General features: G+C 35.6%; 1 protein-coding gene across 4 annotated transcripts in view; it reads right to left on the minus strand.

Moving 5' to 3' along the window:
* The window catches only part of PDE1A (phosphodiesterase 1A), a 384,680-nt gene that overhangs the window by 114,360 nt on the left and 257,474 nt on the right, over positions 1–12,846 (minus strand). For all 4 annotated transcript variants that reach the window (XM_040227752.1, XM_040227753.1, XM_040227750.1 and 1 more), the window contains one exon: positions 3,686–3,799. In XM_040227752.1, coding sequence (XP_040083686.1) covers positions 3,686–3,799 — 114 coding nt within the window. The remainder of the gene's footprint in view (positions 1–3,685; positions 3,800–12,846) is intronic.

A 12,846-nucleotide genomic window follows, 5' to 3' on the forward strand; every position in this document is an offset into this window, starting at 1 on the left:
TATACAGCACATGGAATTCTCCAGGCAAGAATACTGGAGCGGGTAATCATTTCCTTCTCCAGGAGATCTTCCTAACCCAGGGATTGAACACAGGTCTCCAACATTGCAGGTGGATTCTTTACCAGCTGAGCCACAAGGGAAGCCCCCAAATACTGGACTGGTTAGCCCATCCTTTCTCCAGGGCATCTTCCCGACCAGGAATCAAACCAGGGTCTCCTGCAGAGCAGGCGGATTCTTTATCAACTGAGCTATCAGGGAAGCCCCGTGTCTTACTAAGTCTATAGGAAATCAAGCCATATCAAGTATTTTTCCTCTAAAATTTCTTGAGCTGATATTTTTATCATCAAACTAGTTTTAGAAGATACATACAAAGTAATGTTGGGTATAAGCAGTAGCATGATGACAAATAGTTAACCACATATTCACCAGGAAAAAACAAAACTCCTGATTTGTATCATTTGCCAATTTTTATAGTATAAATACTCTACCTATAGGCAATTTCAAGCAAACGACATTGAAGGCAGAGTTGAGAAAAGATGTAACCATAGTCAAAAAACCAATGGGCCTGACAATCCTGACAGCATGTGAGTTTTCATCAAAACCTCCAGGAAGTCTCTAAAATCACCCTTTTATCATATGTGAATAAAAGGATGCAGACGAGAATTGTGCTTAAAGCCAGCCTTTAGAGTCAGCCTGCCAAGACCTAACTCCACTCTTTAAAGTATCCTCTGTGTTATCTTGTATAAGCCATCTAACTTTCCTGCGACTCTCTTTGCTCATATGTAAAATGGTAATAATATAAGTTTTAATCTCATTAGAATTCCTATGATTATTAAATGAAATAGTGCATTAAAGTGCTTAGAAGAGTTCTTGGTATATAGCTATAATAATAGGCTATTAGTAATAAATGTTAGGGGCTATTTTTCTAGAATTTACAGTCTAACTATCAGAATATTTTACACATTGTCATCTAAATCTTTCAGGGTTCATTGAAAACCATCCTGCTTGATAACAATACTCTGAGAGGAGCCAATTATAGAGGGAAGAGCACTAAGAAAGATGTCATACCTTACTTACTAGTCCCAATTTTGCCAAAGTCTAGGTTTGTGGCCTTTGGCAAATCAGTTTACTTCAGGAGCTTTGGTTCTTTCATTAGTAAAATACAGAAAGTAATGATTACCCTGCCAACTACACCGGTCTGTGGTGAGACTACTCTTAGTTAATGAAACTATGAACTCTTCTTGGAACGGTACATACGTGGAGTGTTATTATTAATCCAGTTTAAAATTCACGATGCCATTGAGGCATTAAAATAAAAGAGTGAGAAGTGTTGTGTCATTTGAGTAAACATTTGGAAATAATGTATTGTTAAGAGCTAGGATATTTTGTTGTATTGTAAAGATGAAAAAACCCCACATTTGTATCCTGAAGCAGTGAAGCATTTTTTTCTTCCCACAAAAGAGCAAGTTTCAAATGAAAAGGAACTATACTTTGAAATATAACATATGTTTAAACGAGTTAAGGATCCTGGGGAACTAAGTTAAAAATATCTATGAAATCATAATTTTCTAGGAAAGGAAATATAAAGGAAAAAATTAATAAATAAAGCACAAAATACTCTGTCAAATTGGATAGTATTATGTCATTACAAATGAATACTGTAAATTTGCAAATAATTATTAAAGGCAAAATTTCATAAGTTTTATAAATAAGTATAAAAATGAAATGTCCAGGACAGATTGAAGAAATTTTAAATTAAGTTCAGTCAACTTGTAAACAAGAAAAAGCACACACAAAAATGAAGGCAAGAAAATTATAGGAAAAATACTTGATTTTTAAAAAACTTACACATTGAATCTCTGTTCATGTACAAGAATCATATACATTTATGTACATTCAGTGAAAGTTAACTAAAAATCATTCTAAAAGTATGTCTATGATTTTTTCTCTTAATTTATGACTTCACACTGTGCTTTAACAGAGGAGTTCTGTTCTAGAGAATAAGAATCTCTGCAGCCTGGTTTTCACCACATCCTTTTCTATCAGTTACCAGTAAAACTTCTTATGGCCTAAAATTTAAATGTTGGTATATGATATGGGAAGATCAAGCTTCCTTGTTGAGGGGAAAAATCAAAATGAATGTTATGAATAGTATGTTATCTTCTATGAGAGCCAGAGGGAAAATATGAAACAAAAATTTGTAAGAAATCACTGAAAATATAAGAAATTTATGAGTTAGGAAACTTGAGTAGACTAAGAAACAGGTGGATAAAGACTTTCATAAGGTACCATTTTGTATTGTTTTGATTTTTGATTTGTGAACTTATTACCTATTAAATAACATTATTGTGTGTGTGTGTGTGTAAGTCCAGTACACCTCAATCTCACATCTGATTTAACACTTCTCACCTGCCCCATGCTCAGGCCTGACAAGGCGGAGATGCCTGCAGAGGAGACAAGTGTGATGGATTCATCCTTCATGTTTGGTCCCCTGTCCCATTCACTATGTAGCTTCTGGTTCAGCAATGTGGTGGGGAAGACAGGGGTCAAAGGGTCCTACAAGACTGGTGGGTTTGTTGTCATCTGTGTGACAAATACTCAAATGCTGGTTCCCTTTTCTCTCCTGAGGAGCTTTTGTGCTTCCTTCAGAGATAAGACCCCACCCCAACTAAGTATATTGTTCTTTGATATTTATGCTGAATTTTTGATTCCTAGTCTGTCTTCTGTATCAACAATCGCCCCACGAAGTCTGTTTTTCACCCTCTGAAATCCATATCTGTTGGACAATGCCTTCAAAGACCTCTCCTCCACCTGCCTCTTGACTTTGAAAAACTCAGTACCTTTTCTGTACTAACATCTGGAAGTACATGTCTCTCTCTCACCGGGTTCCCTCTACAGTTCTCCTTTAGGCCACGGTTTCTTAACCTCTATGGTATTAACATTTGGGGCTAGAGAATTCTTTGTTGTGGAGGGTTTTCCTGTGCATATTAAGATGTTTAGTGGCACTCTTGGCTTCTACCTATTGTAACAGTATCTAGCCCCCATCAGCCAAACCAAGAGTGTCTCCAGAAATTGCCCAATGACACCTTGAAAGCAAATGGCCTGATTGAGAGCCATAGGACTAAGGTAACAATCCTCTTCAAATGAATTCCCATTTCCAAATCTCCTTACCACTCTGCTATTAACAATTATCAGGTTGGATGATGGAGTTTAGGTGATTATCAAATACACATGGGGAGCTGCCACTTGGCAAGCCCTTATACAGTGTCTGATAGACACCTCTCATGATAATACATGGACATGTGACACCCATTTTCTCAGAAGGAACTCAAATCTTGAGATAACAGGGAAACTCTTGCATCAGTGAGAATCAGTGCAAGCCTACATCTATCTCTGATATTTAAAACTCTGGGCCTAAGGACTGTGAGAGCAGGGGGAGAGGAGACTTTAATTTGCTTATTAGTTTATTGATTGACTGTTTTGTCTTATTCAAGCATTTAGATTAAAATGTGTATTTTATAAAAGAAATCTTAGTTCTTAATATAGCTACATCAAGAAGAACATTTTGAGTTTTAATAAGATTTTGATTGGGTTTCTTAGCCAAGATCTGAAAGCAGGGTCAAGAAAAAGGGGGAAAAAAGGAGACAAGCAAAAAGATTAAAAGGGCAAGGAGGTTAAAACTTACCTTGTTTCATCAATATAAACTGCTTCCAACACAGATGCTGCATATTCAATATTCTTCTTTAAGTCGACGATGTTAACATCACCTTTTTCCAGCTGCTTCACTAAGCATCTTAGTCTATTTCAAAAAGTAGCCAAAAAAAGAAAAAGAAAGAGATTTATCATGACTATAAGGAAAAGAGTCAATATTAAATATACAAATTGGGTTAAACTTTCAACTTATCTTTCCAGGTTATTAAATAGCAATATTTCCAGGTATATTTGAGGTATAATTAAGATCAATCTTTATCACTTAAACAACTATCAGGAATTACATTCACCTCTCAGTAATATTCGGAGAAGGCAATGGCACCCCACTCCAGTACTCTTGCCTGGAAAATCCCATGGACGGAGGAGCCTGGAAGGCCGAAGTCCATGGGATCGCTAAGAGTCGGACACGACTGAGCGACTTCACTTTCACTTTTCACTTTCATTCATTGGAGAAGGAAATGGCAACCCACTCCAGTGTTCTTGCCTGGAGAATCCCAGGGACGGCGGAGCCTGGTGGGCTGCCATCTTTGGGGTCGCACAGAGTCGGATACGACTGAAGCGACTTAGCAGCAGCAGCAGCAGCTCAATAATATTAGGGCTATGGGTTGCAGGTTTATGGACCACATTTCAAGCATAGTTTTTCTGAAAATTCAAACAATATAGGTATTTTCTTAAAAGTATTCCTAATACTAGGATTTATTCCATGGCTGTTGTGCTTCTTCAGATTTGGCACTAAGAAATATTTAACAGGTACTCTTTTGATCACTATTGTATCAATTATTCACTGTTTATAGCAGTAGAAACAAAAATAAAAGGCAAACGATTCAAGACAATATAATTAAGAAGAGAAAAAAATATATGTATACAAGCTTAGTGTTTTTATTGCAATGATTTTTCAGTTGAGGCAAAACTACAAAATGTTTTCTCATGTTTTTGCCCATAGAATCATGTATCACAACTGTTTGAGAAATTTTAAAGCATTTCTGGATTTCTGACGCAGAAACTGTGATGTAATTAATACTGTTGTTTTAAGTCACTACGTTTTGGAATAATTTTTTAGGCAGAAATAGATATCTCAGGAAGTGAAATAGTACAAATTACCTCAATAATTTTCTAATACTTTTAGAACTTTCTGTACATTAACTATAAACCAAGTGTTTCTAAAGATACTTCCCTTTACTAAAAAGAAAAAGAAATCATGTTCTTTAGTCACTACACACTACAAATAAGCATTGCAAATACAATTCACTCATTTTCCTGTCAGCAGACAGAATTTAATTCCTTGAGAAAAGGTATTTCAGAGAGAATGGAATACATCTACTCTTAGGCACTGCCTTAAAGATAGTATAAGAGATCTCTAAAAACTTCCTTTGAGTGATTTCCAGTACCAAGGTTTAAGGTATCAAGACAAGTTAAAAATTTCAGCAATGGTATTTTACATTTCTTCATCCAAAAGAAACTTTATTTCTCCACGGAAACGAGCCATACCTAGCTTAAAACTTCTTATCCAGGCAGCTACAATTACTTTTTGTATCACATACTTTTATATGATAAAATATTAGCAGACAACAACATCGCAAAATAAATTCCATGTGTCAATAAGTGTCTTATTTGTCCAGAGTCAGCAAAACAAAACAAAATAAAAATCAATGACTAAAACAGGTTACTTAGAAAGGAAAAATTAAGCCTGGCTCTGAGGCTTGTGTAAAATACTGAATATAATAATAATGGAGCAACACATAGTGTTTTAGGGGATTTTTCTAATTCTATAATTTAAACACATTGTTCTTAGTATAATTTCCTTTTGTGTAGAAAGTAAAAGAAAAAGTTTCATACTTTGAAAAGCTTAAAAATATGCCACTCATGTATCCTTAGCACTTTAGGAATAAGAGGAAGCTGCCTCACCTGCAAAAGTCTAAAAAATCTAGCTAATGTCATAAGTAATGCTAAATGACTGCATGCTTTCCTTCCAAAATCAGGAACAAGGCTCTATTCTCACCACAGATATTCATAATTGCACTGGATGTTTCAGCCAAAGCTACAAGGCAAGAATAAAAGGTATTCATATTGGAAAGAAAGAAATAAAACTGGTTTTGTTCACAGACAATGTGATTGTCTAAGTAGCAAATCTGATGAAATATACCAAAGAGTTACTAGAAGTGATAAAATGTAATAAATGATTTTAACAAGTTTATAATATAAAAAGATGCAAAAATCAATATCATGCTATACAATAATAATGAACAATCTGAAATTAAAATCTAAAACAATACTATTTACAATAGTTCTGAAAATGTAAAATTCCTAGCCATAAACGTGACTAAGTATGTGCAAGCCCTGTACACTGAAAACTATAGAACACTGTTGAAAGGAAAAATGGTAGACCTAAATAAATGGAAAGATACACTCATGCTTATGGATTGAGAGACTCAATATTGTTTTCATGTCATTTCTCCAAAAATATTTTTATAGATTCAATGTAACCCCAGTAAATATCCCAGCAGGCTCTCTTGTTATTGTATATATTGACAGGCTGATTCTGAAATTCACATTGAGTCAAGGAGCTAGAATAGTCAAATTTAACAAAAAGAACAAAGTTGGGGAATTTACACTACTTCAAGACATAAGCCTTCAAGACATTCTGAAGCTACAGTAGTCAGTACAGTATAGATGGCACAGTACACTGCATTATTAGCACAAAGCTAATATAATAGATAAATCAATAGATTTATAAAGTTAAAAATAGACCCACAAATATATAGTTAATTTATTTTGGTAAAAGATGAAAAGATAATTTCGAGGAAAAAGGATAACCTTCACAACAAGTTATGTTGGATAATTAGAAATATCCATGTGTAAAAGGAACTTTGTTCCATACCTGCATCACAGATCTAAATGGATATTCTAAAACTATAAACATAGAAGAAACCATCAGAGAAAATCTTTGTGATCTTGGGTAAGCCAAAGATGTCTTACATACAACACCTGCAATGAAATAATAAAGGTGAATTTCACCAAGAACTTCCAGCCACAGACTGGGAGAAAATATTTGTACATCATATATCTGATAAGGGGTTTTCAGAAAACATGTTAAGAACTTGCAAACCTCAATAATAAGATAAATAATCCAATACAAAATCTGCCAATGATTTTTTGTACGACCAAAAATGATATATTCAAGGAAAACATGAAAAGATGTTCAAAATCAGTAGTCACCAGAAAAAATTCAAATTAAAACAGTAATGGAATATAATCAAATACTTATTAGAATGACTAAAATTAAAATAGCTGACCATGCCAAATGCTGGCAAAGATGTGAAGCAGTTTAAACCACCACACACAGCTTCTGGGAATGTAAATAAGTACAATCAGTTTGGAAAACAATTGCCCCAAAAGTTAACACGTATCTGTCATATGACTCAACTGTTCTATTCTTTGGTGGAGAGAAGAATAAATATATGTCTTTACAAATACTTGGACATAAATGTTCATAGCAGCTTTATTTGTAATAGACCCAAACTGGAAGAAACCCAAGTATTCATTCACAAGTAAAAGGAAAACAAACTGGGCCATATCCATCCAAAGAAGTTCTACTTAGCAATATAATGAATGAACTGTTGATACACACAATGACTGAACAATGACTATGCTGAGTGAGATAGGATATATGCATACTGTATGACTCAATTTGTATAAAATTTTTAAACACCATCTATTCTTATTGAGACAGGAAGCAGATCAGAGGTTGTCTGGGAATTAGGAGGTAGAGATCAAGGAAGAGAGGAAGGGAAAGATTACAAAGGAGCTGGAGGAAATTTTGATGGTAATGGAAATGTTAATTTTCTTGATTGTGGTGATGGTTTCATAGGTGCATACACATGTTCATACTTATCAAATTAAAAATTATAAAATGAAATATATAATTTGAGATAGAAAATGGATATATGCAAAATAGATGCTTCTGTTACATATCTTTACTTTTAATCAATTCCATTAAAATACTTAAAATTTTAATATATAATATCAAAGACATGGAAAAACTCTAAAGCAGCATTAAACTGTTAATGATTTTTCTTCAAAAAGAAAGGCACTAATCTTTGATAATTCATGAGACTTTTAAAATCTGCCTGAATATTATGTACTGAACAGGTTTTGATGTTCTTAGCTTTTCAGTGGGACTACTTCCTCACTTTATAAGGATCAGAACACTTAAAAGAAGACAGCAATGAAAATAGAAACTTTGAAAATAATTGATTAGATCTGTGATCCAATCAAGCAGTCACAGAAGAAAAGCAATTTCTACTTTTGAACAAAGAGTACTGAGCTGTAGAAAATGATTGAGTATTTTTATTCAAATACAGAACTGCCACTTTCCTAATGAAAAAATACACAATGTAAAATGATGTAGTTTTCAGAATCAAGTACTTATATACTCTAAACTTAGCTTCTAAGATATTGCTATAAAACCCTATCTTGCCAAAGAACCACTTATATAATAAGGATATTATACTGAAAAATCCCATGTGTCTATGCATGTCTTCATTAATTCTAGGATAAAAATGCCCAGGATATCTCTAATGCTGTAAAGCATGAGTGATGTGTATGTTAATAATTTTAACTTAAAAGAGAATTGAAAATAATCATCCTTCTATCAATATCCTTATTTTTTTACATAATTGAAATACAAAAGAGAGAAGGATATGGTTGTAAGAATGCCATGCTAAGTAGAAGAAGAGGTAATGCTAAAGGAATATCTATAGTGATATTAACATTAACATTAAAATATGGCCACACACAGGAGTGCACAAAGACATACAAATTGGGACTGCCAGAACTAGAAGCTGCTATGTCATTTTCAGTAAGTCCTGCTTGCCTCTAATTCTAACATGATTAAAAAATGATGATAAGAAGCTGTTAAATAATGAAGTTTTCTTGTCTATTCTGCAGGTCAATGCTTAGAAAATTAAATTCTAACCTTAGTCGAAAAAGCAAAACTTATAAATTGAAAGTCTTCTTAAGATACTTTTTTTCCCACAAAGGCCAATGTTATAGTTGTAAAATCCCTTGATATCTTTATTTTATAGAATAAATAACTCCCAAAATAATTGGTATCATTGAAAAAATGAGAACTATTGTATGGCAAACATTATTGGCCTTTAAAATATATTTACATTCTACATTTAAAGAAGCAAAATGACCCCAATAAGTGGAGAACATAGAGTGAAAAAATGAATTTTTAAATGCAAAGAAAAATATAATTATTCTTCATTTTCTTCCAAATCACATTTTGGGTTAACTACTTATCACTTTACTTCAAGAGAGTACTTTTTATTACAGAAATGGGCACTGCATAGTTCCCAACATTGTTAAGTATTCCTTTTAAGTGCAGTGATACAAACACTTGAATAGTTAGAAATGCTTTCGAGATCAATTTTGTTCCTCCTTAGAGGCAAAGAATAATAAGACCATTTTAACTTTAAAGGGAGAACCAATCATTTATACCTGGTTACTGTCACACCTCTATATTACTACAGGCTGTAACCTCAAAGATTTTCTTTAAAAAATTACATACTTAAATAACTATGTATAGTAAATACATATGCAAATAAACACATGTTTTAAGTATACTTAAATATTTGACTATACAAATATTTAAATATATATTTGTAAAAATATAAAATATTTGCAAACTCCATTTTTTATACAGTTCAGTTCAGTAGCTCAGTCATGTCAGACTCTGCAACCCCATGAATTGCAGCACGCCAGGCCTCCCTGTCCCTCACCATCTCCCGGAGTTCACTCAGACTCACGTCCGTCGAGTCAGCAATGCCATCCAGCCATCTCATCCTCTGTCGTCCCCTTCTTCTCCTGCCCCTAATCCCTCCCAGCATCAGAGTCTTTTCCAATGAGTCAACTCTTTGCATCAGGTGGCCAAAGTATTGGAGTTTCAGCTTTAGCATCATTCCTTCCAAAGAACACCCAGGACTGATCTCCTTCAGAATGAAATGGTTGGATCTCCTTGCAGTCCAAGGGACTCTCAAGAGTCTTCTCCAGCACCACAGTTCAAAAGCATCAATTCTTTGGTGCTCAGCTTTCTTCACAGTCCAAATCTCACATCCATACATGACCACTGGAAAATCCATAGCCTTGACTAGACAGACCTTTTTGGCAAAGTAATATCTCTGATTTTCAATATGCTATCTAGGTTGGTCATAACTTTCCTTCCAAGGAGTAAGTGTCTTTTAATTTCATGGCTGCAATCACCATCTGCAGTGATTTTGGAGACCAGAAAAATAAAGTCTGACACTGTTTACACTGTTTCCCCATCTATTTCCCATGAAGTTATGGGACCAGATGCCATGATCTTCATTTTCTGAATGTTGAGCTTTAAGCCAACTTTTTCACTCTCCTCTTTCACTTTCATCAAGAGGCTTTTGAGTTCCTCTTCACTTTCTGCCATAAGGGTGGTGTCATCTGCATATCTGAGGTTGTTGATATTTCTCCTGGCAATCTTGATTCCAGCTTGTGCTTCTTCCAGACCAGCATTTTTCATGATGTACTCTGCATATAAGTTAAATAAGCAGAGTGACAATATACAGCCTTGACGTACTCCTTTTCCTATTTGGAACCAGTCTGTTGTTCCATGTCCAATTCTAACTGTTGCTTCCTGACCTGCATACAGATTTCTCAAGAGGCAGGTCAGGTGGTCTGGGATTCCCATCTCTCTCAGAATTTTCCACAGTTTATTGTGATCCACACAGTCAAAGGCTTTGGCATAGTCAATAAAGCAGAAATAGATATTTTTCTGGAACTCTCTTGCTTTTTTGATGATCTAGCAGATGTTGGCAATTTGATCTCTGGTTCCTCTGCCTTTTCTAAAACCAGCTTGAACATCAGGAAGTTCATGGTTCACGTATTGCTGAAGGCTGGCTTGGAGAATTTTGAGCATTACTTTACTAGCATGTGAGATGAGTGCAATTGTGCAATAGTTTGAGCACTCTTTGGCATTGCCTTTCTTTGGGATTGGAATGAAAACTGACCTTTTACAGTCCTGTGGCCACTGCTGAGTTTTCCAAATTTGCTGGCATATTGAGTGCAGCACTTTCACGGTATCATCTTTCAGGATTTGAAATACCTCAACTGGAATGCCATCATCTCCACTATCTTTGTTCGTAGTGATGCTTCCTAAGGCCCACTTGACTTCACATTCCAGGATGTCTGGCTCTAGGTGAGTGATCACACTGTTGTGATTATCTTGGTCGTGAAGATCTTTTTTTGTACAGTTCTTCTGTGTATTCTTGCCACCTCTTCTTAATATCTTCTGCTTCTGTTAGGTCCATACCATTTCTGTCCTTTATCGAGCCCATCTTTGCATGAAATGTTCCCTTGGTATCTCTAATTTTCTTGAAGAGATCTCTAGTCTTTCCTATTCTGTTGTTTTCCTCTATTTCTTTGCACTGATCACTGAGGAAGGCTTTCTTATCTTTCCTTGCTATTCTTTGGAACTCTGCATTCAAATGGGCATATCTTTCCTTTTATCCTTTGCTTTTTGCTTGTCTTCTTTTCACAGCTATTTGTAAGGCTTCCTCAGGCAGGTTGTTGCTTTTTTGCATTTCTTTTCCATGGGGATGGTCTTGATCCCTGTCTCCTGTATAATGTCATGAACCTCTATCCATAGTTCATCAGGCACTCTGTCTATCGGATCTAGTCCCTTAAATCTATTTCTCACTTCCACTGTATAATCATAAGGGCTTTGATTTAGGTCATACCTGAATGGTCTAGTAGTTTTCCCTACTTTCTTCAATTTCAGTCTGAATTTGGCAATAAGGAGTTCATGATCTGTGCCACAGTCAGCTCCCGGTCTTGTTTTTGCTGAGTGTATAGAGCTTCTCCATCTTTGGCTGCAAAGAATATAATCAATCTGATTTTGGTGACCATTAAAATCAGCACTGACCATCTGGTGATGTCCACGTGTAGAGTCTTCTCTTGTGTTGTTGGAAGAGGGTGTTTGCTATGACCAGTGCGTTCTCTTGGCAAAACTCTGTTAGCCTTTGTCCTGCTTCATTCCGTATTCCAAGGCCAAATTTGCCTGTTAACCCAGGTGTTTCTTGACTTCCTACTTTTGTATTCCAGTCCCCTATAATGAAAAGGACATCTTTTTTGGGTGTTAGTTCTAAAAGGTCTTGTAGGTCTTCATAGACCCATTCAACTTCAGCTTCTTCAGCATTACTGGTTAGGGCATAGACTTGGATTACTGTGATATATGAATGGTTTGCCTTGGAAACGAACAGAGATCATTCTGTCATTTTTGAGAGTGCATCCAAGTACTGCATTTTGGACTCTTTTGTTGACCATGATGGCTACTCCATTTCTTCTAAGGGATTCCTGCCTTAGAAGTTTTATACAGTAGATAAATATAAGTATGTTTATATTTTATACATATATTTAAATCTATTTGTTCTGATGAAGAAAAAGTAGTGACTCTCACCTACTACTAATAATTTATTTAAACCAGGGAAGAAAGGTTAAAGATAGGGTGCACATATAACAGACCCACTGAAGGGCAGTTTAACATTTTACGTCATTCTCTTGGACCTTGGAAAACACATGCTTAGCACTGAGCTCACTGGCCTCTCTGTGTTAAATGTCTTTTTCCTTGCCCCTCCAGATCCATCTACTGTGCTCTGCCATGCTCCTTACCCTGAGGGGGAGAATGCCGAGACCTCAGCAGACTTTGGATCTGGTTTCAGGAAACAGGAGGAAGGGAAGCGTGAAGGCTCTGTTATTCTTCTCTCCTCCCTGGAGAGGCACCCACCACATAAGGTCATTTGTCAAACAACCCTCTCCAGAGTCCCCTCTCAATCTCTCTGTCTCTTTCCAAGTATAACACATCCCTGCAGCCTAATGTTATCAGCCCAGAGGTATTGCGTTATCCTGGTAGTTCCCTACATGGGTATAACAACTTTAAATATTCTCTTTATTAGTTACTCCTCAAATTACCTGTTTTCACTATGTCAATCTTTTTACCTAACTTCTACCACACTCCCTACAGCACCATCCTCTCATACCAGAGACGTTCAATATAATCCTACTATAATATTGGAAAGACTATAGGGCTTTAAAGTCAGTGGGGGC

The sequence above is a fragment of the Oryx dammah genome, unplaced genomic scaffold, assembly GCF_014754425.2.
Source record: "Oryx dammah isolate SB20612 unplaced genomic scaffold, SCBI_Odam_1.1 HiC_scaffold_27, whole genome shotgun sequence".
Classification (NCBI taxonomy): Eukaryota; Metazoa; Chordata; class Mammalia; order Artiodactyla; family Bovidae; genus Oryx; species Oryx dammah.